Source organism: Cryptosporidium ryanae (assembly GCF_009792415.1).
Source record: "Cryptosporidium ryanae isolate 45019 chromosome Unknown contig_67, whole genome shotgun sequence".
Taxonomy (NCBI): domain Eukaryota; phylum Apicomplexa; class Conoidasida; order Eucoccidiorida; family Cryptosporidiidae; genus Cryptosporidium; species Cryptosporidium ryanae.
Window position 1 is genome coordinate 94011 of NW_027125508.1, and position 27969 is coordinate 121979.

The 27969-nt window shown below is 30.2% G+C and overlaps 13 protein-coding genes across 13 annotated transcripts; 5 read left to right on the forward strand and 8 right to left on the reverse strand.

The window, feature by feature from the left end:
• Window positions 1-3: 3 nt before the first annotated feature.
• FG386_003155 (uncharacterized protein) lies at window positions 4-359 on the reverse strand (the record flags this gene model as incomplete). Its single annotated transcript, XM_067342383.1, has 2 exons — window positions 4-171; window positions 222-359. 2 exons carry the CDS (start codon window positions 357-359, stop codon window positions 4-6), a joined length of 306 nt encoding a protein of 101 aa, XP_067198529.1.
• A 183-nt stretch (window positions 360-542) lies between these two features.
• On the forward strand, window positions 543-5347 carry FG386_003156 (uncharacterized protein; the record flags this gene model as incomplete). Its single annotated transcript, XM_067342384.1, has 3 exons — window positions 543-3341; window positions 3409-3462; window positions 3509-5347. The coding sequence occupies 3 exons, from the start codon at window positions 543-545 to the stop codon at window positions 5345-5347; spliced, it is 4692 nt and encodes a 1563-aa protein (XP_067198530.1).
• Window positions 5348-5410: 63 nt separating this feature from the next.
• Window positions 5411-6388, reverse strand: FG386_003157 (uncharacterized protein; the record flags this gene model as incomplete). Its single annotated transcript, XM_067342385.1, has 1 exon — window positions 5411-6388. One exon carries the CDS (start codon window positions 6386-6388, stop codon window positions 5411-5413), a length of 978 nt encoding a protein of 325 aa, XP_067198531.1.
• Window positions 6389-6606: 218 nt separating this feature from the next.
• Window positions 6607-9372, reverse strand: FG386_003158 (Pre-mRNA splicing factor Pro1/Prp6 HAT repeat protein; the record flags this gene model as incomplete). The annotated part of the gene is made up of 1 exon (XM_067342386.1): window positions 6607-9372. The coding sequence occupies one exon, from the start codon at window positions 9370-9372 to the stop codon at window positions 6607-6609; it is 2766 nt and encodes a 921-aa protein (XP_067198532.1).
• A 957-nt stretch (window positions 9373-10329) lies between these two features.
• On the forward strand, window positions 10330-10997 carry FG386_003159 (uncharacterized protein; the record flags this gene model as incomplete). The annotated part of the gene is made up of 3 exons (XM_067342387.1): window positions 10330-10578; window positions 10626-10727; window positions 10773-10997. The coding sequence occupies 3 exons, from the start codon at window positions 10330-10332 to the stop codon at window positions 10995-10997; spliced, it is 576 nt and encodes a 191-aa protein (XP_067198533.1).
• Window positions 10998-11122: 125 nt separating this feature from the next.
• On the reverse strand, window positions 11123-11584 carry FG386_003160 (histone H2A; the record flags this gene model as incomplete). Its single annotated transcript, XM_067342388.1, has 1 exon — window positions 11123-11584. One exon carries the CDS (start codon window positions 11582-11584, stop codon window positions 11123-11125), a length of 462 nt encoding a protein of 153 aa, XP_067198534.1.
• A 545-nt stretch (window positions 11585-12129) lies between these two features.
• Window positions 12130-13410, forward strand: FG386_003161 (Csn12p/Rpn3p family protein; the record flags this gene model as incomplete). The annotated part of the gene is made up of 1 exon (XM_067342389.1): window positions 12130-13410. The coding sequence occupies one exon, from the start codon at window positions 12130-12132 to the stop codon at window positions 13408-13410; it is 1281 nt and encodes a 426-aa protein (XP_067198535.1).
• Window positions 13411-13501: 91 nt separating this feature from the next.
• FG386_003163 (Oxr1p like TLDc domain containing protein) lies at window positions 13502-14230 on the reverse strand (the record flags this gene model as incomplete). Its single annotated transcript, XM_067342391.1, has 1 exon — window positions 13502-14230. The coding sequence occupies one exon, from the start codon at window positions 14228-14230 to the stop codon at window positions 13502-13504; it is 729 nt and encodes a 242-aa protein (XP_067198537.1).
• Window positions 14231-14628: 398 nt separating this feature from the next.
• On the reverse strand, window positions 14629-15237 carry FG386_003164 (60S ribosomal protein L13a; the record flags this gene model as incomplete). The annotated part of the gene is made up of 1 exon (XM_067342392.1): window positions 14629-15237. One exon carries the CDS (start codon window positions 15235-15237, stop codon window positions 14629-14631), a length of 609 nt encoding a protein of 202 aa, XP_067198538.1.
• Window positions 15238-15438: 201 nt separating this feature from the next.
• FG386_003165 (uncharacterized protein) lies at window positions 15439-16191 on the reverse strand (the record flags this gene model as incomplete). The annotated part of the gene is made up of 1 exon (XM_067342393.1): window positions 15439-16191. One exon carries the CDS (start codon window positions 16189-16191, stop codon window positions 15439-15441), a length of 753 nt encoding a protein of 250 aa, XP_067198539.1.
• A 105-nt stretch (window positions 16192-16296) lies between these two features.
• On the forward strand, window positions 16297-22179 carry FG386_003166 (uncharacterized protein; the record flags this gene model as incomplete). Its single annotated transcript, XM_067342394.1, has 1 exon — window positions 16297-22179. One exon carries the CDS (start codon window positions 16297-16299, stop codon window positions 22177-22179), a length of 5883 nt encoding a protein of 1960 aa, XP_067198540.1.
• A 244-nt stretch (window positions 22180-22423) lies between these two features.
• On the reverse strand, window positions 22424-24304 carry FG386_003167 (uncharacterized protein; the record flags this gene model as incomplete). The annotated part of the gene is made up of 1 exon (XM_067342395.1): window positions 22424-24304. The coding sequence occupies one exon, from the start codon at window positions 24302-24304 to the stop codon at window positions 22424-22426; it is 1881 nt and encodes a 626-aa protein (XP_067198541.1).
• Window positions 24305-25610: 1306 nt separating this feature from the next.
• Window positions 25611-27869, forward strand: FG386_003168 (uncharacterized protein; the record flags this gene model as incomplete). Its single annotated transcript, XM_067342396.1, has 1 exon — window positions 25611-27869. The coding sequence occupies one exon, from the start codon at window positions 25611-25613 to the stop codon at window positions 27867-27869; it is 2259 nt and encodes a 752-aa protein (XP_067198542.1).
• Between the last annotated feature and the right edge of the window lie 100 nt (window positions 27870-27969).

A 27969-nucleotide genomic window follows, 5' to 3' on the forward strand; every position in this document is an offset into this window, starting at 1 on the left:
AATCTAATACTCATCTAACTTAAATCCTCTTCTAGATAAATTGTTTTTAGCTCTCAAAATGTCTTCAGCAAGATCTGCTCCACCCTTAGTAACATTTGAAAACTGGAGTAACGAAATTGAAATCGAAATTAAAGAGTAAACTCCGAGGCTGAAAACACACAAAAGTGGTGACTAAAAAAAGTTTTATTTTTATTGAACTTTTTTAATTTAATTCCACTTACCAGTAACCACAAAACTGAGATTTTAGAATTCAAGTTAATTCCAAAAAAAAGTAATCCAGAAATCCATGTGATGAAATACAACAAAAGTAGCATCACTACTTTCTTACCATACCCAAAATAATGAAGTTCTCTTCTCATCTTCTGTCCCATTTCATAAAGTAATTAAGTAAACAAAAATTAATGTCTTCAATCTGTCCCTCACTTTTTTCGCTTTCTTTTTCTCTTCCCGGATGTTTTATTCTGATTTTTTTTCTGATTCCAATATTTATGTGGCATTTTATTTTGTGGAAATATATTTCCGCTTGAATTCTATAAAACAAAATGCTCTCAGCTAGTATTAATCATTCTAATTCTGTAAATGCAACAATTTCTGAAAAAGACACTACCAAGTGTGAAATACGGAATCATCCAGAACAAGTGACAAAACAGCTTATTAATGAATTAGGAGATCCAATATTATTTGTTAGAAGTTGCGTACTTAAGGGAAAAAAGTACATTTCTCAGTGCAATAAAAACCTTGAAATTGCGATTAATCACCTTAATAAACAATTGGAGGAAAAATTGGTTGAGTTAGGTCAAGTAAAAACTATTTATAATTTATGCCAAGAAGTAGATGATTTGGAAACAAATTGTAAATCAGTTGGTGAATTCATTTCGAATTATATTAATTCTATTGAAATAAAATCAATTCCAATAATTCAGCAATATGAAAGTATAAAGGAAAGTATTCTTATTTCAAAACGAGTCATTCAAATACAAGACCTATGTAACCGCACAATTGATTTTATATCTTTGTTCAATAAACTAAAAGTTCAATTTGGATTGAATAAATGTTTTGGATATGAGAATAGACACGAAGAACTATTTCAAAAGTTACAAAATCTAATTCCCGAGACAGTAAATATGTCAAAAACAAGTAAAATGATTGTTGAATTGGAGAACATGGTAAACTTTCACCATGAAAATCAAATTGGATATAAAATTAATTCAAATGAAGTTCATAGCTTGGAGTTTATTGAAGAATTACAAGAAGAAATAAAATGCCTCAGAAAATTCAGTGCAATTTATAGACAACATGGGCACAAAAAATTAGTTAGTGGAATAGAAAATATGGATATTCCTTCCACTAGTTCTGGATGTTTAATATTACACCAATTTAATGAGTTATGGGAACACATAGATACATTTGTTGATATTAGATTGAAAAAATTACAACAGTTGTTTAATGTAAATGTTTTACAGAACTGTATTGAAATAGAAAACAGACCTAGCGAACAATTCATTGTTAAAGCAGAATTTATTAAAATATCTATTCTTTCTGTAATTGAAAGAATGCTAAACCATATAATAATTTCTTTTAAACAATTTGTATGTCTTTTAGATACTATAACTCATGAAAAATTAAGAACTGATCAATCGACTAGTGAGACAAACTTTATAGTTCTGTTTTGGGAAAAATCTTTAAAGATTATCAAGGGAGTATTTAATATTATTTGTACAATTAATATAAAACAAAGCTTACAAACTAATAATATAGATGAGATGTCAATAATAGGTGGTTCAATTAATCTGGAACAAATTCTTCATGTAATAATAAATTCGTACCCAGAAATATCAAATATGTTTGACTATTTTGTGAACAATATTAACAAAATATTTTCCTTTTCATCTTCTAAAAAAATTTTGACAAAAATAATTGACAGCAATAACATTTATGATGTGACAAACAAAATAAAAGAAAAATATGTTGATAAAATTAAGAACAAATTCAATGTTATGTTTGATGAATTACTTCCATCAAATAAATATATTGAAAGTAAAACTTGTGATATAAATGAAGGTGTTTCTCAAATTATTAATCATTTTTTTAGGGAAATAAAAATAATTAATAATATTGAGTTAAAGAAACAAATATGTGATTTATTTAAAAATAAATTATTATATTTTATTGTTTCCTGTGAAACAATAATCCAACCTGAAGGTGGAGTTATAAACTATACAGAATATGATAATATAAAACATTTTGAAAGTAGTTGTTCTAGAAACACAGAATTAAACTTTAGAATCTTAAATCCTACGCCATCAAACTTCCATAGAATTAACGCACAAATATCATATATAGCAGGGCTATTTTCAATAGAACTTGAAAATGTATTACATAAAGAATCATTGAATTATTGGGATGAAGTTGAAAAGGATAGAATAATTGAGTTACTTAAATCACTACAATATAAATCTGTTGGTAAATGGTTTTCATTCACTTCACTTTCAATAATAAATATTTGTAAAAGTTTTGGAGAAAAATCTATTTCAAAAAATCCAACCTTAGATATGTCAAATGAATCATCTCAAAAAGTAGAAGATAGCTTTGTACTTTTATCTCAAAAAATAGTCAATAATTTTGTTCAAGAATGGATTCCTGTTTTAAACCCTATTCACATTTGGTACAAATGTTTAATTCAATTGTCAAGAAATATTTCTATTATTTTCCTGGTTAATTTTATTTTAAGGGTTAACTTAAGCGAGAAAAACTGTTTTTTAATTGCCGATGAAATAGTAATATTTCAATCGATTATTTCACATTTGTTATTGGATCAAAGAATAAAAAATGATATAAATACAGATATTAAAATGGTACAAGATTTTCGAAGAATTCTTTTTTCTGATATAAAATCAATTAGAGAAGCCATTGAATCATTAGTAAATAATGGGGTAAAATATTCTAGTAACACAGAAATACTAGCGACTTCAATAAAAGAAACAAGTCCATTACTCTTCTCAATTCACATTTTGAACAGAATTTATTTTAATTTGAAGAGCGAATTAAAGGATTTGTATTCATTCTTCGACTTTTCTAGGATAACTTACTATCAATTTTATAACACTCTTGCATCAATAATGTTCAAGAAATTGAATTGCAATCAAAAATTTGACTCTGATTCCGATTTATTCATAATATTTGATATTTTTACACAAAACGCATCTGATTTACATAATGACCCAAAAAAAGTTTTTTCATTGATACACAATTATGTTGAATACTTGAGGTCGGAAATATTAAAAAGTGATTTTAATTCAGATAACTTAAATATTGATGACTTAATACTGATATTAGATTTTGTAGTTAATATTGATAGTTTTTATAGCGCCATTGCATAAAATTTAATCCTCTCAATTTTTGTATCAGTGCACAAAAATGGACTCGGATTGTTCTGAAAATGAAATGGATTTAAATGATCAAGTAAGTTTATTTTTGTATTAATTTATTCTTTCCTTGACTTTTCTAGATCGTCAGACAACTGCGTGATATTGCATTAGATGATGAATTAGAGGATGGGGAAAAATTAAGACATAATGTCATTGATTCTGGATTAGTACGTGATTTATCCTATGACTACGTTCATGGGAATGTAAATCTCGTTTTAGCAAGGGATTCTAAAGTTAAAGATTATATAAACAACAAGTTGTTAGAACTGGGATGGGTTAATTCAGTGAGAGTTTTGGTAGAAACTAAAAAAGAAACTGATCTACCCTTTGAGTCATCAAATATATTAGTAAATAAGAATGAAGACATTTTATTTTGCTTGAGAAAAGTCATAGACCCAGATTTAAACAAAGACATTGTTAGTTGCAATTTTGTTAAAGATTTATCATTTGATCCTTCAACTTCTAATGTTTATTTTACATTAGAGTTGACAACTCCTGTATGTCCAATGAAGGATCTGTTTGAAAAAAACTGTATAAAAGCAATAAAGGAAAATCTTGAATATATAAACAATGTAAACATTAATTTTACATATAAAGCAAATATCAATAAATCACATTCAAAAGAAAAAATACACAAAAACTTGCACAAAGTATCAAATATTATTGCAATTAGTAGTTGCAAAGGGGGTGTTGGGAAATCAACTATAGCAGTTAATATTGCATTTACATTGAGTTTAAAGGGTGCAAAAGTTGGAATAGTTGATTGCGATATATATGGTCCAAATTTGGAACAACTTATTCCAATCGAAAACAAAACCGTGTTTTATAGAAAGTCAAGTGAAAGTGATTCAGAGTCTATAAAAATTAATAATAGTAAGAGGGGTATTTGCAAAAATAACAACATTGATAATAACATTGAAACATTTGAAGGATTTGTTCCAATAAACTATAAAAATGTTAAATTAATAAGTTACTCCTTTTTATTAAACAATAAACACGATTCAAATTATAACAATAAGGTTTCAAGTATTATAAGAGGTCCAATTGCAGGATCAATAGTAACACAATTAATTACTGAAACAATTTGGGAAGAACTTGATTATCTTATACTTGATTTTCCACCTGGGACAGGTGACATCCAGCTTTCAATTGCCCAAACTATTTCCATCGATGGTTCAATTATTATTACTACTCCACAGGATCTCAGTATCTCTGACGTAGAAAGAGGAATTCATTTATTTAATAAATTAAATATACCTATTTTAACCTTGGTTGAAAATATGTCTTATTTTATTTGTGATGGTTGTAACAAAAAACACGAAGTATTTTCAAGAGGCGATATTTCAAGTATTTGCGAGAAATATGGATTAAAAAATAATTTTAGGTTTCCTTTATCTAAAGATTTATCAAAATGCATATTTTATTCGGATTCTCTTGAAAAAAATTTTCCTTTCGTAATTGCTGTAAATGAAACAAATGATATATTATTAAAATTTAAGACTCTTTGCGATTACATTGTTAGAAAACTGTCAAAATACAAGTTTGGTTCAATAAAACCAAAGTTTAATTTTGATAATTTAGAACGTATCGTATATTTTCAAATTCCTGAAGATTTAAACGACATAATAATCAATGAAAACCCCAAAAAAGTCTTTTATCACGATTTTAAAGTTGAATATTTTGAACTTAGGAAGTTATGCAAATGTGCATTATGCTACAATCCTGTTGAAAGAAAGCAAAAGAGCATTGATATAGAATTTGTTCCTCTTGAAATTGAAAGGATTGACATTATGGGCTCCTATGCTATTTTAATAGTTTGGGATGATGGTCACAATACCATAATTTCATATGACAATTTGATTAAGAAATATTGTGAAAAAAAACAAGTCAAGTTATGTCAAGAGTCTTTAAATTGGTAAAAAAAATTAAAATTCATTTTAAAAAAAATTTAAGTATTCATAATTATTCTGATAAAAATACTTTTAATTCACGTTTGTTATTGACTGTATAAATCTACAAATAAACTTTCCCTGACATTTTTTTATACGATTACTGAAATCAACAGGGCACATTGACCCCGTTTTTCTGGCTCCCCTTTGTAGCAAACAACTACAAATTGAATTTATTTCATCAGGCTTAAATGGTGTGTTGCCATCATAAGGTTGGTACCACCAATTTTTATCGTGTAAAAAATATGTTCCTATGGGATACAAACAAATAGGTGGTTCAATATTTTCAATTTCCCTAATTAGAACTGCTTTAACAAAGTTACTCATTTCTTTGTCAGACTTCCACTCAAGTTCGTCATTTCCAATATTTTCATCAAATTTATACATACCTAATCCACTGGTTTCCCATTCTTTGATGTAAGTCCCAGGTTTTTGTGTCAACTCAACTACTATTTGCCACCATTTTTCACTCGATTCCAACTTGAATGGTGCAGAATAAAGCCCAAAGCTTGCATATATTAATGAAGGAGAAGTAAAAATAAAAAATTGATCTGGAATGTGTCCCTGTCTTATATGTACTGTTATGTTATTCGGAATAACTAATCTCCTATCTCTAACAATGCTTTTAATTGCTTCGTGAGTCGTTCCGTGAAACGATATATTCCAATTTTTTGAAATTTCAGTTTCAAAAATATTCAACTTTATGGGGTATCTAGACCAACCTCTTGAAAAAAATAATTTGTTTTCACTTCCAAGCTCAATCTTATTTTTACATTCAATACGGTTACATGTTCTTTTATCCATATCGATATAGTCTTCAATTTCAAGGAAATCAATAATGACATCCGTATTTTTCAGACATATGCACGATGTTCTATTTTCTAGTAGATTATCTTGTTTTTCATTACCATAAAGGTTTAATGATTTTTCTTTATTATTATTATCTATCGATTTGCATTTTAATAGACTTAATTTGCAACCATAATCTACAGAACGATTTTTATTATGCATCTATTATAATTTGCACATGTGTAATTTGGTGATGATTCAAAAAATGTTATCAAAAAAAAAGAAAAAGAATTATATTAAATATAAAAGATAATTAAGAATCTAAATAAATTAAAACATACTTTTTAGATGGGTTCTGATATTTTAATTAAGTAGCCCAAACCTCTTTCTTACAAATAATTGTGTTTGGAATTTACCACATTTTGCATTAAATGGAAAGTTCAAGTTATTCCGAGCAAACTTTTAATTTCTGCTGAGAAATGGTCAGAACAAACAATATTGTACTTTGATTGTAATGATCTAATTAATATTTCACTAGGAGATAGGTCCCATGAACAATTAACCCTCTTTATTTTATTCCACTCAAACCCTTTTTCAGGATTTGACAAAAGGAACTTTTGAATAATATTTGTTTGTGTTTCTTTGTTACCAGTTAATAATTCAAAGGTAATAAAATTTAACCATGTGTCCCCTAATTTATTGTCAACTTCAATTGCCCTTTCAAACCAATTTCTTGCTTTGATGTTGTCATTTTTTTTCCAAAATAAAGTTGCGATCGCAGACAAAATGTATGGATCATTTTCGCACAGTTCAAGCGCAGAGAGATACTTTGATCTTTGATTCTTTTCTGGTTCAAAAAAAATACTTTCAGCGTACAATAAACCTGATTTTGGACATTCCTTAAGAGCCTTTGAAATTAATTGTGGTATAAAGGAGTTATTTCCTGCCTTTCTTTCGAGTTGGATCGTCTGTATCCAGAGTTCCGGTTGACCTTTTATTTTTGAACGAGCCAAATCAAGCACCGTCCTTGCTTTTTTCCAATTCATTTCATCAATCAATAAATCAACTATCGCAAGCCATAAATCAACAGATTTAGGACAGTATTTTACCCCATCTTCAAGTATAGAAACAGTTTCAGTTACTTTATCTTTGTGTATTTCATTGTGTACTTTTCCGTATAATAACCAAAGTTCCGGTGAGTTTGAAAACGATTTTACAGAGTCAGAACAATATGAAATACAAAGGTCATAATTCTTTTGTTTCCTTTCCAGTTGAATTGACTCTATCCATATATTTATAGTGGGATAACTTGTTCTTTCTCTTTCTAGAAGGGTCCTGGCACGTTGAGTTTCACCCTGTGAATTCTCTAGTTTGACTGCAGCAAGTATTATTTGTTCTTTATCCCTGACACTAGTATATCCTTTTGATAGAATGAAACGTGCTAATTCGATATTTCCATTAATTGCTTGGTTATTTGCAGCCTTCAACCACAAAACTTCCTTTCCTGGACAATGTTTTAATGATTCCTGTAAAACAGAATCTATTCTATCCTTTCCACCGAATTTTTCTTCGAAGTCAGCCCATTTCATCCAAAAACTTTTTTTTGCCTTTAGTTTTAAACAAGAGGCCTCAAACACTGCCCTTGAAGTCACTATATTACCATTTTCAACCAATTTATCAATATCTGAAAATAATTCGTTTTTGTTTACATTTTCCTCGTTGCCTAAAAATATTGTATTCTTAATTATAGAGTTGCATGTACATGGAAAGCCATCTTTTTCACATTGAACAGCCTTTTCCAGCCAATCTGTTCTTGAATGTACAAATCTTTTGGCAGAAAGATTAGATATACAACGCTTTATTATTATTTCAACTTTTTCAGTTTTATTCACACTTTCCTCAAGTTTTGCTGCAGCGACCCAAATTCCAGGATTTGTTGGCAGTTCTCTCCTGGCTTCATTTAATATTCTTTGTGAATCGTTATAACTACTAATAGATGCCAATTTCAACCAAAATTCTTCGTACTGCGGAACGCACTTGACTGCATTCGTAAGTAGATGTCTTTCTGATTCTGGATCAACTAAAGATATGGCTTCTTTCCATAATTTTAATGAATTAGGTATTATTTCAAGAGCTTTTTTGACTATAATAAGCTTTTTATTCTTTGTAGTCTCTCTATTCGCTGCCTCCAACCATATCTTCGTAGAATTAGGTACGTTTTTTATTGCATTAGAAAGTATTTTGTTAATGTCACAAGGTTTCCCTAATCTTATTGATTCTAACCAAATATCTTCATTCTTTGGACACATATCACATCCTTTATTTAATATTTCTCTCGCATGAGAGATTCTGCCTACAACTTCCTCAAACCTTGCGGCTGCTATCCAACCCGGTGCATGTTTTGGGTTTGTATTAATTATAGATTTAAGAAGCAATCTGGCTTTCTTAATATCAGAAACATCACCATTCATTTTAATGTTTATAGAATTTAATGTACTAAGATAACTATCAGAGTCAATAACAGACTGACCAGAAACATTATCCATAGCTTTATCCAACTTTAATGAGAGAATATTTCCTTTTGCAGTTCCAAGTTCATTCAATGAATCTAAGTAATTTATTTCACTACTACATGAATTGCTGCTACTTTTCTTCAAACTTTCAATGGAGTCTTTTTTTGTAGAATCAATAACATGATCTGGAATTGGGACAAAATAATTTGTTTTTTTATTTTTAGTCATATAATCATTTGATTCCGGGATCCCATCCCACTCCTCAAGTTTAACATCTCTTAAAGACCTTTTTAAATCCAAAAATTGTTGTTGAATTGTTGGTCTATGTTCCCTCATTTTCTTGATTTCTTCTCTAAGTTTTTTTTCTCTCTGAACCTTTCTTCTTGAACCAAGTTTTTCATCAATCATATTGTAGATACTATCTGCTTGTTTGTCTTCATCATCATATTTAGTGTTTTTAAATAAAACCTCATTAAAACCAGAAAACTTATCAAATTTTGTGTCAGAGTAATCACCGAAATCTGCTTCTATTACAATTGAAGAATCATCTCTACTTACACCACTTGCAAATCCAACTGCTCCACGACCTTTTCCAGGGACATAGTCTGGTGGAGGTTCACCAAATACATTATTCTTTCTAAAGTTATTTTTCAAAGAATTTAGTCCTAAAGAATAGTTATATTGTTCATTCATTATAACAAATAATATTCAGGGAACACCCATCCGTGTTAAAAAAAAAAAACCGCATATTAAACATGTAATAAGTATATATAATGTAAAGTTATTAATTCATGTAATTTTATCAAGTATTAATTCTGTATAAGCTCTAGGACCTTTTGTATAACTATTTCCTGTGGACATGAGCCATTTTTCTTTCACCAGAAATAACAATAGCTCTATCACTATTAATGTCAACAAAAATTAATTAGAAAGAATAAAAAGTAAACATACCACACTCTTCACTCATTCCCCATAAGTCCTTGTTTAGGCAAATTTCTTCAAATGATACTGGCTCATCTAAATTAATTTTTTTTAATCTGGAAAGTATAGTTCTAAAAATCTTACCCTTTGAAACAATATAACTTAATAGATCTTATTAATGTAGTTAGAATTGTAACAAAACAAAGAAAAAAAATTACCTTTATATTCATTAAATTCATCGAACTTTTTAATTCCTAGTGAAAGTAAGGCATAATTCTCTGGACAAGGAGAGAAAATATTACTTGAATTCTCTATGTTACTCCTAATCCCAATATATTCCACACCTTTTTCGTCAGTTGAAATAACTATTTCCATCAATAGCGTTCTTAATTCATCATTGCAGGCATCGATTAATTCAAAAATATTTTCAAAATAATTCCCGGTGCATTCCTATAGAAGTTATATTGTTTGAGTTGAGAAAAAAATAAACGTACATTTAGAACTATTAAAAAATTTGTGGCATCTTTGACACTCGTAACCTTAGAAAAATAATGATATAGAAGTGAAATTTTACAAACTATACCTTTACAAGAATCATACATTGTAAAAATAAAGATATAATCTTTTTTCTGTTATTCATTGAAATTCCCACAAAAAAAAAAAAGTGGTCCAAAAACCTACTTGCGGTAACATGAAAAAAAATAATTTGTATTTTAAAAGAATTCGAATATGATTTCTGATCTTGTTGTCAAAGATGAATATGGACCTGGTAATATCCCAAAAGCTATGTTTATTTCCTCTATTGAAGAGTTTGTTGGAGAGAAGTCAATTTACGACATTATAGAGAGTATTCAATTACTAAATAGGAAATATAAATTAATGGAAAACTCCTTTAAGGCACAACAGGAATCTCTTGTTTTAAAAATACCAGATATAGAATTAGCATTAGAAACTGTAATTCAGAGACAAAAGTTACTGGTAAGTTTAAATATTGCGTATACTGTTGTAAATTTTTCACTTTTTAGAATTCAGACGTTATGAAGGATCGTTTTTACTTCCCTATTGCAGACAACTTACTTGCAAAAGGGACTTCAATACCATCAAATAGCGTTTACCTTTGGTTGGGGGTAGGTTTCCATCTGTTTCTTTTTATTGACGTAATAATTTTGTAGGCAAATACCATACTAGAGTACTCATTAGAGGAGGCTATTGAAGTACTGAATTCAAACCTTTCAACTGCAAGAAACACAATAAAAATATACCAAAAATCACTGGAATTTATCAGAGAACAAATAACTATTCTTGAAGTAAACACCGCAAGAATTCACAATTACGGTGTAATGATTAGAAAATTCAAATCGGAAACGCAAACTAACAATAGAAGCGACTTTAAATAAATTTAAGGGATTCAATCTAGTCTCAAACAATTTAAACGAATATCTAACCTGGGTAAAACTACATAACGTCACTAATAAAATTCTGTAGTTTGTTCCAAATTAATAGATGGTGTCTTTATGCGTCTTTATGGACTCATTGTTCCCTTCTTATTACCTTTCTTTCCTATTAATGCCTTTCCCATCAAAGACTTTTCAATATGAGGGATAACACCACCACCAGCGATAGTTGCTTTTATTAAAGAATCAAGTTCTTCGTCACCTCTGATGGCCAACTGGAGATGTCTGGGTGTGATACGTTTCACTTTAAGATCCTTGGAGGCATTTCCTGCCAACTCAAGTACTTCTGCAGTAAGGTATTCCAATATGGCAGCTGCGTAAACAGAAGCTGTTGAGCCCACACGACAATCTCCTGGGATACGGTGCTTCAACATACGTTGGATACGACCAACAGGAAATTGTAAACCTGCACGAGCAGCCCTTGATGTTGGTTGCTTCTTGCTTCCTTTTCCTGAACCTGCCTTTCCCTTACCACCAACCTTTCCACCAACTTTACCACCTATCTTTCCAGAAGAAGTAGTACCATCCATTGCTCACTTTTTATATTTATTTAAAGTTAAAGAAAACTGGGTTTAATTACAAAAAGAGAATGAACTGATTTGATAATCAGTATTGCCTAGATTAATTTTCATGTGGACAGAGATTATGGGCGCTAAAAAATACCGCAAAAAAAAACTTTTGTATGCATGTTGGTGGATTTTGAAAATTTTTAACCGGAATTGACAATGTGGCGATTTTGGTGGGATGCTTATTTTATTTAGTACAAACATTTATTGACTGTATTATAATTTTACACTTTCTCTTAGTTAAAATCCTTGCTAATTTATATGTTTGTTGTAAAAGTTATTAAAAGTGAGATTACAATACCGTTAAGTGGAATTATGTTAGAATATAAACAAGTTTGATTATAAAACAATATTTTAGCTGATTTAGATGTTAGTTTATGAATTATAAAATTCAATAGCGAACCATTGTTTTCAGTTATTTTCATATGGGTCCTTGAACTTTTTTTTTCAAAACGAAAGATTGGCGCAATTTCGTGACTTCCTATTCAGTGAAGTGAGAATAGTCGAATATGCTAGCTCGGGAATGCAGTCACATTTTTAAGTGGATATCTAGTGTTCAGTCTGTGATAAATAGAAGAGATGGAAAGTCATTGTCTAATCTTTTTAGTGTTAGGAATTTTAGAGATTTTGATGGGGGTAACATTATTTCTCTATCTACACAAGATATAAAAGTAATTACTCAAAAACATTTTCAGAACTCTAGTTTAACATTTTCAGGTGCATTGCTAACTTTAGTTGAGAATTTTTTGGAATTAAATAGAGAAATATATAAATCCAATTGTCAGTGGGGTACAGTACTTGCAAATGGAACAGCTTTGCTCAATAGCTGGATTGAAATTTATCGAGATCCGGATGCAATGCCTTGTCAGTGGATCGTCCCAATACTATCGTCTACATGTCTTCTTATATCAAAAATAGGTATTTTAGCAGACTCTAAATTGAACTCTGGTGATTTTGAAGATGAGGAGAGCGATGATTATCAAAATAGATATCAGATCTCAGTTCTCAATTCAATCAGACAACAAATCGGTAAATTTAGGGGCGATGAGGACAGACAAGCAGGGTACGTTATACTAATGACTGAAAGTATTAAATGTTGTATGCAACTTAGAAACATGCAAATGGCTTCAACGTTTTTAAAGCATATTGAGTCTTCAAATATAAATTTATCGAAGGTTCCTCGAAGACCAATGGTATTATTTTGTTATTTTCTTGGGAAACTTTACATGCAACAAGATAGATTTACTCTTGCGGAAGAACAGTTGATGTGGGCTTTCGGCCATAGTGGTAAAAAAAAAACAAAATTAAAAAGGAATATTCTAGAGTGCTTAATACCAGTGAAGCTTAGGCTTGGATTCATTCCAAGCATCGCGCTACTTAAAAAGTACGATTTAGAACATTACGTAGAGATATCTAGGGCATTAGTACATGGTAACATCAAACTTTTTGAACTAGCACTTGAAAAGTATTCATCGATATTTATTGCACATGGAACAATACTTTGTGTTGAAAGGGTAAAATTTATTGTCTACAGAAATTTGATGAAACGTATTCGCAATTGGTGCTTCAATAATGTAAAAGGAGATTCAAATAAGCTTACTTTTTCAATATTCGAAGTAGGTTTCAAGTGGCAATCTGATGAATTATTTGATCAACATGAGATGGCATGTATTTGTGCTAATTTGATTAAATTAGGTTATGTTAAAGGTTACATTTCATGGGAACATCAGGTAATTGTGTTCTCTGTGAATGATCCTTTTCCAAGATTGAAAAACATTAAGATATTATAATATATAAACAGTTAAAAATTTATCTGTATTTTCATGTATATTTAACTGCAATTCTGAATTCAGCACTTGACTTTCATAACTATACGCTTTTTCATTGGTGATCGTCTACAAGTGTCCAAACTTGGAAGGCGTTTACGAGAAAATCTTCTCTGTTAGATAATGAAGGAGAGTCGTAAGTTGAACATGGGGATGACCAACCTCTGAAGAATTCTCCATCTATTGCCAATGAATAGGAACCCCCTCCTCCTATTGCAATTCTTGAGTTATCAGTGTATATATAAAAGCAATTTTTCCCACTCCATGGAAAAACACTCAATTTGGACCTTGGCTTTTGCTTTTCTCTTGCATCTTGTTCAATTTTACTTTCTAAATCGGTTTTATTCTGCTCATTTTTTGTATAACCTCTAACAGCAAACTCAGAAAAAAAATCGGACGACCCAATATTGGAAACTTGGCTACATTCTGATGCACCGTTAACATCCTTATTGGTCATTTGTTTGTTATTACTTGATAGTTGTTTATAGGTGAATACGAACATTTCTCCTGTTCCATAGTAATTCGCAGAATTTCTTATAGATTCGGAAATGAAAGCACCAAATACCACACCATCTGCGTCCCTTACTACTAAGATACTAGGCCCTTTACCGGATACTTTTCTGTAGAACGAACCAAATGATATGCCATGTAACTTGGAACAATATGAAAGCTGCCACCTTCTGAGTGCAAGAACTATAGGTAGATAAGATGTTATTTCATCCACCATACTTTCGTTTAATATCTTTCTCGCCCCTTCAGGGACTTTGAAGCTTGTGACCCACATAAAAGCCAACAAGTATCATTACATTATTTGTCACTTTGGCTATTAACTATTCGTGATGCTCGAGAGGATTAACTATCACATACGAACCGCCGAGGACACACAATCAATGGAGGGCTACATCTGGGGAGAGATAGAAACTAACGCCTTTAAATTAAAGAAAAATGAAATAAGAGGCAGTAAAATAATTTTAAAATATAATGGGAAATTTAGTCCTACAAACTCTACCAGGGCGATATCATATTCTAGTGTTCGCTCCAAGTCGTTGACGCCGGAGCTCGATCAAAAGGAATCCAAAAAAATGATAACGGCTCTAGAATTAAGATAATAGATCATTCTCAACTAGATGTCAATATGAATACCTCTAAAAAAGGAGTTTAATGTTCTAAAAAATTCCCATTTTATTCCTGACCAACAGCCCTTAGAATTTCTTGCTCCTCTCTAGATAACTTGCTGAAGACAGACTTTTGGGCACTTCTAAAGGCTTTATCCTTCGCAACCTTTTTTAAGAAGAATGCGTGCGATCTCTCCTTCCTTTTATCCTCTAAGGCGTTAATTGTTTTGGATTTATTGTATCCTACTAATGACGACAATGTTCCCAAGTCTGTGTATCTTCTTTGTGGTTTCAATCTTAATACACGCAAAGAGGCTGGAACTACAACACGTTTAACCTTATCAAATGGAGCAGGGCACCCATCTAATGTTGTTAGTCTAGCTAAGGCAGCTGCACCCCTGGATGTTTTGTGAGGGATCATACCTCTTACAGCTCTGAACAATATCTTTGACGGTGCACGGTAATGAAATGGCCCCTTTCTGGGATTAGTGTTCATACGTTTTCGTAAAAAATCCTGATATTTCATCCTATTTCTGTAGAGAGATCCAGATATATTGATCCCTTCACATCTTACCGCAACAATTTTCTGCCCATTTAACAGTTCCTTTGCAATGACAGAAGCTAGGCGTCCTAACAATGAACCACGACAATCAATAACAACTTTTCCCTTCGCCATCTTTGTCTGAAAGTACTTACTCTTAATGATTTTGAATTTTTCTCAGAGAAAAATGTTTACAAGGTTATACCGGGTCAGATTTTTTTTTACGAGGGCTTCAGAGACAGGCAAAGGTAAATAAAGCGTCTACATTAAATACCGCCATTAACCCGCCCAGACACGGGCTACAAAAGTCAAATTTCGGACCCGATGAAAATAATTTCAAGGTGTTCTCCCATTCCATGGGTCGAAATCAGCTATGTCAACCTCATGTATATTGTAAAAGTTTTTTTTTTCAATATCCATTATTAAGTTCTTTATGCAGTCAAAATATACGGACTTGAGTCCGATATTCTCTATTACCTTTCCAACGAAATCGTCTCTTTCTGACTCTTCTATAAACCTACAAAATCTTATTTTCGCCAATTTATCTACATCTAATAAAATATTGAGTTCGAATCTCCTTCCTGATCCGTGTTCAATAATTAAAGTTGACTTCCCAATCTCTCTGCTCGCAATACAGTTTACTTCTTTTGAAGTTATGGTTTTTTCGCTAATATTGGATTTCACTTTAAAATTGGGTTCTTCCGTTTCACCTCGAAATTCACTGAATTTAGATTGAACTTCATTTTTACATTGTTTATCTTCATTTATACAAGTTTCTGCAACTTTCTCATTGATTACAATACTGTCATCAGTTTTACTGTCCAATTCACTCTCTTGAATTCCAACGAAGTTTCTTTTATTTGAAATATCTATTCCAATTTTTTTCATTATATAGTTACCAATACTACCTGCATATTTTTTGTTTTTGTCGATTTTCTTTTTTAGTGCGTAACTTTTATGGGATAATCTGACATTTTCATTCTTTAATTCATTGATTAAACTTCGGAGATTTAACACACTATTCAAGATTCGCTTCTCAATTCCTCTCAGCTCTTCAATAGCAAGTGAACTAAGTATTTTTTCGTTCATAATAGTATTTAATTGTTAACAATATAATCGCCTATCTTCATGTTTTCTTGGGCGCTATATTTTTTTTTACCACTTCATTCATCCAGAGATTTTATATTCTTTTTGATGGATGTGATTTTCGTAAGAATAGCATTAGAGGAGCTATCTTTCTCTGGTGGAAATGGATATTTTCCTAAAGAACTTATTGATAAGGTACGCCTTAGAATAACAGACAATTTTAACAAGCATGATCTTCAATTAAAAAATACTAATATAAGAAAAACTATAATCAATGGAGTTATTAAACATCCAAATGTAACAGCAACAGATGTGAGGAATGGTAAAGTATGTTCAACTGAGTACGCTCTATCGAAGTCACCTGAATTTAATGGGATCAGACTTTATTCAAATGAATGTTTACAGAGACACGTTTTAAATTTAAACATTTACTCTAATATATCAGAAGTTGAAGGTAGACTTGCTGTATATATGGCGATTGCAGGAAAAGGATTTGAGGGCTGTTGGCAATATGAAATATCGAGGATGCTTAATATGGATCCAAAAATGGTTTTTCAACATTTAAAATCACTTTATAAGCATGATGTAATTGTCAGGTTTTCCATTCCAATGCCTGTAAATTACAAAAAAAAAATATTTTCTTCAGAAGATTCCAGCCAAATGTCTGGTGGTCACATTTCTGCAATTATTTGGCTTACCAGATTCTTTGACTTTAATCGTATTCCACGCGAACTTTCACAATTAATTTGGTGTCAGCATGTACAGCCTTTGAGTGCAGAAATAGTAAGGATTCTTGAACACAAAGCACCAGGAAAGATTGCTTGGGAGAAGGATATTAGAACGCTTTGCACAGGATTTTTGATTTTGCATGATGAAAATTCGGCAGATCATTTAATATGCTCACAGAGAACTGCTAACAAAGTTTTTAATAAGGTTAGAGATACTCTTTTAACAAGAAATGTAATACGTGTATTTGCATGGAACCCTGCTACAAAATCCTATTCCCCATGTCTATGTTTAAAAGATGCATTTCCAATATCAAATATTGAATATTCGAAAAATCAATTAACAATTAAAACTGAAGTTGAAGTTCCAAATATCAATGAATTATCCAGTTCTAACGAGATAGTTCAAAATAATTTTACCCCTTTTAATGACTTTGAAAAGTTCTCTAATGAGGGTGTCTTTTCAGATCTAGTTATTGAAGAAAATAGTTATTTTAATGTGAAAAATATATCCGAGTTAACCGAGGTAGACCAAGTTCTCTGGTTAATACGTGCAAGTAATAAAGTTGGGATGGTTTCACTTGAATTTGTAAGACTTATTGGTATAAACATTAAGAGACTTGGAAAATTACTGACAGATTTATGTAAAATTGGAATTATTTACAAGGTTCCTCAACGCTACAATAGAACATTTATGTATAGATATTACTATTGTTCAAGCAAATCAAGAATGGAGGATGATAATACCTTAATTTGTCAGAAAAATAACGGAATATCTTGTAACAATGAAACGTCATTGGGATCAACTTCGATAATTTCCAAAATATTTAATGAGGCATTTCCTAACAAAAATAATGATCTTTCAAACTTCACTGAGCAATTTGTCAGAAGACTTGTTTTAGCAAAAAATTGGATTGAGGAACATGGTATTCTTACGATTCCTGAATTTACTAAGTTATTTTCTGAAGCAGAAAATACACTTAAGGGCCCAGATAGAAAAACAATTAGGCGTGTTTTACTTAAGCTAAAAGAGATTGAAGATACAATAAAAGAAACATTTATATCATCTGATAAGAATACAATTAATCCTCAATCAGGTGACATCACAGTTTTCTTTTCATCTAAAAGGTTTACGGAAGAGGAAGCACGTGATTTAAAAGCACTCGAATTGAAGAATAAGAGGTCTATGTCGACAAAACATGCTATAGAAAAGAGAAAGAGAGAACTTTCTCATGTAGCAGCGATTGTCGATGCTTCTACTGCAGTTATTCCTAAACCAAATGATAACGGATCTAAAGATATCATTTTGAACGAATTAGATAGTACCTTGATTAATAATTCAAATAGTAAATTTAACGATTTGCCTGAGCCAAAGCTAATTTCTTCTGAAAATGGGGATGAAAGTGTTGTTGTAAATACCAATTTTTTGGTTGCATCATTAAATATAGAAATAGATAACTCTAACTTGAATAATTGTTCAAATTCAAAAAAAGTTGTCGGCATTTCTAATTTGAATATTCCTGGTACTTTTTCAAATTTGACTTCTTCAGAAAAGTTCGTTCCTTCTAAAAGAATAAATCTAGGATTTTCAAGCTTGGCAAGAGGAACTATAAAATTTGGTTCTAATATAAAAGAAATGAATTTTATTAACTTCAATCAAAAGATACTTGCACATTATGGATTTATTTTCCCTTTAATGATAAGACTAAAAGTTCTTCACTGCCACATTATTTCTCTTGTTCATGGTGATAAAGAACCTTATTTATTTTCAACAAAAGAAATACTTGAAGAGATGACCATTGATATTTTTCTTAGAGTAATAGGATTTGGGTATAGATCAAGTTTTATCGAAGAATATCTAATGTTTGGAAGTTCTGACTCATTTATGTTTGATTCAAATACGAAATTGAAAGAAATACCACAAAATATATATGAGAAACTTACAAAAACTCACTTAAAAAAGAATATCTCTGAATATGACCAAGCTGAAAATACTAGAAATACTGTTGAATCAAGAACTAGGAAGGCCACACATATTTTATTTAAAATGTTGAATTTGTTGGCTAAACTCAATTTATTGTCATGTGAAAATGAAAAAGATCAGGGCAATTCAGTAGAAGATGTTGAATCAAATTCAAAAGGTTCTGTTATTGACACAATATCAATTTCTAATTCAAAATGGAAAGTTCATATTAATGCTAAAATTCCACTAATTGTTAATTCTTCAGAATTTTCTCATGAAGAATTAATCAAGTACATTAAACACGAAGAAAAGGTGTTCAATTTAAAAGAAAACTCCGAACTGGAAAATTATTGGATGATGTTATATAATGAGTCTTTGAAAACGCAAAAATTAATAATAGAATTAAATCTGAAAGAATATTCGTTACTACTACCAGAAATGATCTTAAAAAGACACTGGAAAACTAATCTGTTGTTGCCACTTGAAAAAAGAAATTATTTAGAAGGCTACGCCAGAAGACTAGTTATTGGAAAAAATGAATCCGAAACAGGAAATGATAACACTCCTGTTGTACTTTCCCTGGCCTCACCTGAAATAAAGCGAATTTCTAATGAGTTATCTATTGCACCACTGACAACATTAAGATATTTATTGCGTGTTGTTGACTCAATTTCAGTAGGACAAAATTCGTTTGATGAAAAGGAAAATTTAAGAAAGGTTATTTTCCATCCTATAAGAGATCCAAAATATCAGTGTCATATTTGTCATGCCCTATATTCTACACATCCTGCAATAATTTCTCATTACAAAGTTATTCATAATATTTCAACAATAAACACATCAATGTATACTATACAAAGACCTCAGACAATAAGTTCAAAAAACACAAACTTGAATTTGAATTCCTCATTAAAAGTTCAAATAATTAATGAAAACTATATTCCTATCTCACTAAGACATCTAATAGAGGATACAAATCAGGAATATGAACATAAAATAGGAAAAAATATGAGAACTGATTTATTAAGGGCATTTTTGAGATTAAGTAAGGAAGATATTTCACTTTTATATTTCATTTTATTTATCAGCGAAAAGATTGGTTCGAAGTATTCAAATATAAATAAAATTAACAATTTAAAAAAACTATTTTTGCTTTGTAACGATAAAAAAAATCAGGAAAATAACATTTACACTTTACAATTCTCAAGAATAAAATCTCTGATATTGGATAATATTGGAACAAATAATTTAATCCTTGAATCCGCAATAAGATTTGTTTTTTCTTGTCTTAAGACAATTTATCCGTTAAATTCAAAGTTAATTGAAACCTTGAAAATGAAAGAGGGCCAAAGAATATGTTGGAGTTCTAATTTAAAAATAAGTTCTTTTTCAATTAGATGGAGAAATTTTTTGTCTTCACAATCAAATACCGATATTGAAATGAAAAATTCACTTATAAATGAAACGAACCCAAATTTTTATAAAACTGAAAGTATTGTTGAAACAGTTGATTTCAGTAGTTCAATGAACACATTTTCAGATACAGGTAATTTTTTAATGATTAATAGAATAAAATCAGGATTGCTTACGCCGAAATATATTTATGATCTCGATAATATTGACAATTTTTATTTTGGAATGAGCGAAGATGTTGTGAATAGTTATTTAGAACATTGTGTGAAAAGAAACATATTAAAGCAATTAAATAAACAAAACGAATTTAAAACAGAAGCTAAGAATTACTCCTTGAAAAATTATGCTTTTTCTAGAAATATGCTAATTAACTGTTTTGGAAAGTCAGTACTATGGCGTGAAATATTTGATCTTTGTTATGCGGATTTGGAAATTTCATCTTCTACCAGTAAGAGAGTTCCGGTTAAAGACAAAATTGATGGCCCATATGCTCTGAATCATTTAAATAATTTGTTAGATGAAAACTGTACCTTTGAAATTGAGTGGGATGATGAGGACTTTTATGTAAAAGCAACAAACAAAACAAATGAAGATCTTTTAAGGCTATTGAATGAAATAACGGAAACAAATTCTAAGAATGGAGATATTGATATATTGGAAGAATTTAACTATGAAATTAATCAGAGAGAAAATGATGGACTTGGTTTTGTAGAAGATCAACACGATTTAGGAAAGATTAGAAAATTATCCAAGGTAGATGAGGAAATTGAAATAATATCTAATACTCATGAAACACAGAAAAAAGGTAAAACAAACCCTTTGATTTCTAAAATAGTTGTTAATTATACAGGTAAAGACTCTCTAAGTGACAATAACATTAAAGAATTCTTAAATACAACAAATATTCCAAAGGTCCCGTTTATTGGTACTGTTGATTCTGATCCCATAGAAATTAATAAAGTACCTTATTATTTTTCAATTACAGGAATTTTAAATAATTATTCTGAACTTGAAATTAAAGAATTAAAAAGAAATAAAACTTTCGACCCTATAATAGAAATTATGAAGCAAATATTTGATATATTAAATGATGGCTCCGAAACAACGAAAATAGTATTAAATGTTATTTCAATGATTATTATAAAAATGAAGGATGAAAAACGATTCTTTTCTATTAGGGACATTGAGGATTTTATTCTCTTATTAGACAATAAATCAATTGAGACTTTCAGAAGAATTAGTTGTAAAATTGAAGACCCCGGAGTTGCGATTTACAAATTTGAAATTCCATTTACCTACCACCTAATGTTTTTCTTGGAATTTACTAGAATATGTACGAGGGTTCCGATTGGTGATTATTGGATGTACACGACCTATGATTTGGAAAGTGATTTTTTATGTTTTAATGAGTCCACTTCTGAATATAATTCAAATATTGATTCAACTGATTTAAAAATTCCGATTAATATTCCAACAAGAATATGGCTTTTATGGTCTTCTAATTCACTCACAACGATATTTTCTGAAAGTGAGGTTAAAAAAGTTTATGAAGTTATTAATAAACGGATTAATAAATTAAAAAATTTGAAAGACGAAAGTTTATATTTGCATATAGATACAAAATTTAAACCCTTTAATGGTTTTATTTCTCTAAATGGAGAAATCAACAGACCAATTTGTGGGATATTAATCTACCACATTTGTCAATCTATTTACAAGTCACCAGTCATTAACATTTCTGATTTTACTGACAAATTTTCGATATTCAGCCCTTGTGAGATCAAATTTATGATAGAATCTTTGTTGGGTGAAAAGTGCATGTTCACTTATAATACCGATATTATACTTTCTAGACCTATATATTCAATTCTCAGGATATTTGAACAATGAGTTACAAATATTAGAACTTATCCTAATTTATAAATTCCTATTAAAATTTCTTTTTCTGTTGGATTTTCCCCCTGATAACGTCAAATCTTTTTTTATTAACTACACTAAATACATATTCTTTGGAGTATAAAATATGATGTTTTTAAATTTATTTTTATCTTAATTTATTCATAATTTTAAAATCGAGTTCCTTTCTATACAAATTAAATTATTTCTGATAATATTTATCACAAATAATTAAAATTCACATGTCTGGATTATAATGGGGACTAACAGAGAAAACAGACGAACTTGTTTCATTTTTTTGATTTATCAAGTTTGCTCCGCCTATCAAACCTCTTGTTTCAACTCCACCATACTGGTTAATTGGAAGATAAAGTGGATATAGTGATGAGTTCGGGGAAATGTATAAAAATCCTTGGTTCGAAGGGCCTATAACTGAATTAATTAATTGAGGAACCTGTAATTGGCTATAGTTTCCAACACTAAATGCCTGATTAATTCCACATAAATTTTGCAAACTTGAACCAATAGGTACTGTGTTGTTCCTCAAAGAATCTATTTTCATATTTTGATTATTTGGGCTTGAAACAGGAATTGACTGTGAATATTGTGAATCATTTTCAATCTTGGCTCCACTATTTACAGAATTCAAGTTTTTATCTTCTGTGTTTAATGTTACACCAGTAATCATATTATTTAAAGATATACTTTTATCGTAATCCATTGAAACATGTGTAGTTCCTGACACGGAAAAGTTATTTAAATTGTCATTGAATTTAATTGAATTAACATTTTGTATGTTCTGTTGAAAATAACTAACTTTCTTATTTCTTTCAACAGAGTTTATTTCCATTTTTTTTGCATTGTCGAGATAGTTCAAGAAATCTTGAAGGTACGATGATTGCTGAATTAAAGGGTTGAAAACATGGTTTACAGGCATATTCGAGTTTTGATGCGTCATTATTTGTGGTAATGAATTATTCGAGGCTAATTGGTTGACAAATTGAATTTGAAATTTACTAAAGTCAAGTTGTGAAGAGATTGGTTCATTTGAAACAATTGATTGCTGTGATTCTGAATTGCTCTTTTCATCTTTTTCAAATGAAGAGGACATACTAATACTCAATGGTGTTGATTCTTCTGAGTTCTCATTCACACCATTAATTGAGCTGTTACTAACAGGTAAAATCAAATTTTGTGTTCCAGTCATTTTAGTGAATTCTAAAAATCTTTGCATTACTGAAATTAATGTTTTCTCTGCTAATTCAGCCGTTATCTCTGGACTGACTTCGGTTTCTTTAATTGATAATAGTTTCCATACTACTCTAACAGATTGTAAATTATCACAAAATACGATATAGTCTTGTAGTGCAAATTGATGACGGTATGAGTAATGCCAATTTCTATTTAAGAAACTTGTTTGATTGCTGTGTTTAGCACAGTATGTTTGTTGTGGACATAGTGTTGCTGCAAAATAGTTGCAATCGTCAACAACGTCTCCATATGCCTCGTAAACACATCTTGGAACAACTAGGCTTCCCCCCTTCGGAGGCAAGTGTAAAATTTTCCACTGACCTACTATTTTTTCTCTTTTATCTGCCTTTGGAATACAATCACAAGATGGACAAAGAGTCCATCTTTTTTTCCTTCCAGTAAAGCCAACTGTTATTACCGTTCGATCCATTGTATCATTCGAAAGTCTTGTACTCCTTTTGCTGAAATCAAATATATACCCATCTACCTCATCTTGATGAGTAACTGCATATCTCCTTAAACCAATCGTTCCTGGCTCGTAGTATGAGAAAATTATATTTCTTTCCTTTTCAGTTGATACTTTTTCAAGTAATTCTTTTTCGAAGTTGTTTTTTGAGTCGGAGAAACTGCAAAATGAGGGAACATGCCTTGGTTTTTGTCTGTGAACAGGCGTCTTGGAATTATAAGGCTTGCGGATAATATTGGTTCCACCACTAGAGTTATGTCTATGAATTTGTAAATTTAAGCTAGTGTTGACTCCATGAATCAATTGATTGTTTTTCACTGAAGCTTCATTCAAAGTTAAGATTAACTTATTGGGTTCTGGTTCAACCATTTCAGACAAAGATCGTTTAAAGGACTCAAACATAGAAAAATTTAATGAGATTTTAAAACTTAAATATTAACTTAAAAGATTATGATCTTCCTTATATTAAAGCTCTATTTAAAACCCAAAATTTTCCGTTATTCTGGTATTGAGGTTGAATTAAAAATAATGTGCAATTTACTTTTAAACGAATTATTTAGGTAAATTTAACATCTAAGACAATTATTTGAAATAATATGCTCGCTTTTAATCTAAAGACCAGCAACTTTTAGGTTAAAAATTTTATTAGGCTCTTCGAAGTAATATTATGGTTCTTTTATTAACCACAATCTACCTCTAATACTATGTTACTTACAAGTTATGGATAAAAGTTATATATCAAATTCATATTTATTTTATAAACGCACCCATAAAAGCAGTGGGTATATATGTATTATTTAAGTTTGTGGTACTAAACAGGTTCTATAATCGTGTGATGCATGCATGATTTTCGCATTAATGTCTCCAGTTTGTGTGCATGGAAGCGGTTTTTTCTATTTGCCTAACTGTTTTTGAGAAAAAATAAAAGAGAAAAATAATGAGAAATATTTTAAATATACAATATATTCATTATACAAGAAAATAATATAATGGAAAAAGAAAGTACTAATTGTTTATGTTTATTAATGATATTAAAGAGTAATTCAGGCACATTCATATTTTTTTTTTCATAATATTCATTTGCAGTTCATTGTGAGTGAGTATTCTCAAATTTAAAATTAGGAATCTCCAGATGAATATATAAATATAAATAAATATATATATATATATATATTTATTTATTTATATTTACATATACCGACCGATAACATTTGTTAGTCATGTAATTGTGCATGCTCAAGCCGCCTCCCCCACGTTGGGCGCTAAAGTGCATCATTACATACGTGTGCTAGATATTAATAATAGGATTCCGCTAAAAAAGATATCATTATCTGCCGACATTTGTGTGAGCAACTGCACGCATGTCAGGTTGCAGCTTTCGTATATTTTTTATCATTAAGGAGTAACAATATTGGCTTTTGGTAGTGGATATTTGAAATAGAAACGCTCAAGGATATATATATTTTTAAATTCAGAACGAAATATTAAAATAGAAAAATACATATTTTAGATGTTCATATTATTATTATTAAGTGATTTAATTAACAATTTTTAATTCATAGTTGTACTAATATAATGTAACATAACACATAGGTAACGACGAAAAGAATAACAGTGTTTAGCAACATAATAGAAGGGAAATAACGCAAAATTTTGAATTATCGTGTTGTTAATAAATTGTCATAAAATATAATATTATTTACACAAAATGTCAGATATTCAATTTGACTCTTTGGAAAATAATATTTTATTTGAATATGAGAATATTTCAATGAATTCAATGACAAATTTCAAAAGTAATTTCCAAAACTCGGTTCAGCGAAGAAATAATACTGAAAATGGCTTTAATAGAAACACTACATACGAAAGCTTCAAGAGTGGGGCTATAAATGGTTCGTTGGATAATGGTTCTGTTAGCAGGAGTGTTGGCTGTACAAGGAGAGGGGGAAAACTAAAACCAAGACATGTGCCTGATTTTGTCCTAATATCACCGGAAGATGTGAGTAAAATTCTCTCTCCTGTAACAACTTCAGAAGAGAGAAAAACAATAATGAATAATTATGAACTTGGAACAGTGGTATTGAGGAGACTTTGTATAAGTGAGAGTAGTGAAATTAAAGCATTTATGGATTCAATTCAAATGAGAACTACTGGGAAGGCTTTGGAGAGTCATGAAAGAAATATAATCTGTTTGACATTTAAAGGACAAGCTAAAAGATGGGTTTTTTGCCCTTGTAGAGGTTGTTTATTTAAGGGAAAAGCACATGACAAACTTATGGGGCATTTTAAAATAATGGAACAAGAATCTCAAAGTAATGAATTTCATATTTCTAAAAATGTATTTGATTCATATGGGATTTTTATGGCCTCGACAGGTTATTTTGCTGCAACCTTTTGCCCACAACAAAACTATTCTTCACATAAAGTTTTTGTTGGGCCTACAGTTTCAGATTTAAAAGGAAGGATTCACGATCGTTATATTTTATACGTGAATGATGCAAAGGTTATACAAATGGCTTGGAGAAGAAAACAGAATTATACCTATGATTGTGAAGAGTTGTTAAATAGCGTTATGTCAAAACTATTATGTAAAAAAAATGGAAATATGCAATTGATAAACCAAATAAATAAGGGTTATTCCGGACTTCTTTCTATACCACTTAAATTGAGGTTCCAAAATGAAGCTATAGAGATGCATTATAATTCAGAAAATGATTTGAATGGATTAAATAAGGAGGATTTGACATCTATACAAAAAAGAAACAAGAGAAAACTTAATAAAAGACAATTGGAAGAGTGGAGTATTACTAATACAGGAAAATTATTAAATAATTCGAATAACTTTCAGAGTGTTTATCAAGATAAAACAATCGTAGGAAATATCAATTCAAAGTCGAACTTTTCGTTTTCAAACTCTCTAGATGCATCATCTAATTCCCAATATTTCAATAATGAAAGTAGCTCTCTAACACCAAGATGCACAAAACAATGTATTTCAGATTCAGGGCATGAGGTTGATGGTGAAGCGCTTACCTCAACAAGGTATAAATGTTTACTGGGTGACGTCTCCACTGCAGCAGCAACACCAATAATGGAAAGTTCAGAGTGTGTGAATAGACAGTTCAATTACAATTCAAAAGTACTTGATTGCATACAATCAATGGGAAATATAAGTAAGATTGATTATAAATTAAGTGACGGTAACAGAAGCATCTATTCAAGTAATTGTAATTCACAAGATATTAACCAGTCAATACAAAAGTCACAACATACTTCCGTATTTCTAAATATTCCAAATCAGAGCAAATTGTCAATAAACAATATAGAATTGCAAAAAACAGAACAGAATGACCCAAAAATAATTAAAAACTGGATGAACTTGTTAAATAACGAGAATGATAACCCAAACATAAGAAGTAAGGAAAACTATATATATAGTGATTTTTCACAAAGTGAGACATATAGAAGCCAATTGCAACCAAGTTTATTGAACGATAGTACAAACTTTACTTTCAATCCACTTGTATTCTCTCCTAATTCGACGACCAATTCAATTTTGCAAGGTGCTACTGCCGTTGAAGATGAATCAATCAATAAAAATTTTAATAATAGTTATTCTTCAAACTCATCACTTTCAATATATAGACAAGCGTTTTCAACTAATGATATTACAACTCCAAGTTCTGCACTTGAAATTTCATCTCCAATTCAACAAATTACACATAATTTTATTCCTGGAGGAATGATTCAGGATCAAGGCAATCAGATGAATATAATGCAACAAGTACAGAGTATAGTTAGTCATGAAACATACGATGTATTTGGTGATGGGGTTGGAGGATGTAATGCCTGTGAAAATTGCTCAATTGATGGGTATTCATATTATTGCAATTGCTATAAAATTTCGTCAGAGGCAACATCTAATCCTAATGTAATTGATGTTAACGACACATCCGGAGTTTTTTAATAGATAATATGAAATGTGAAGTAGTTACATAGAAATTTGGGTTTTAAATTTATATTTGATTCTATTTTTAAAAGTTGAATAATAGATTATTTATAATGTA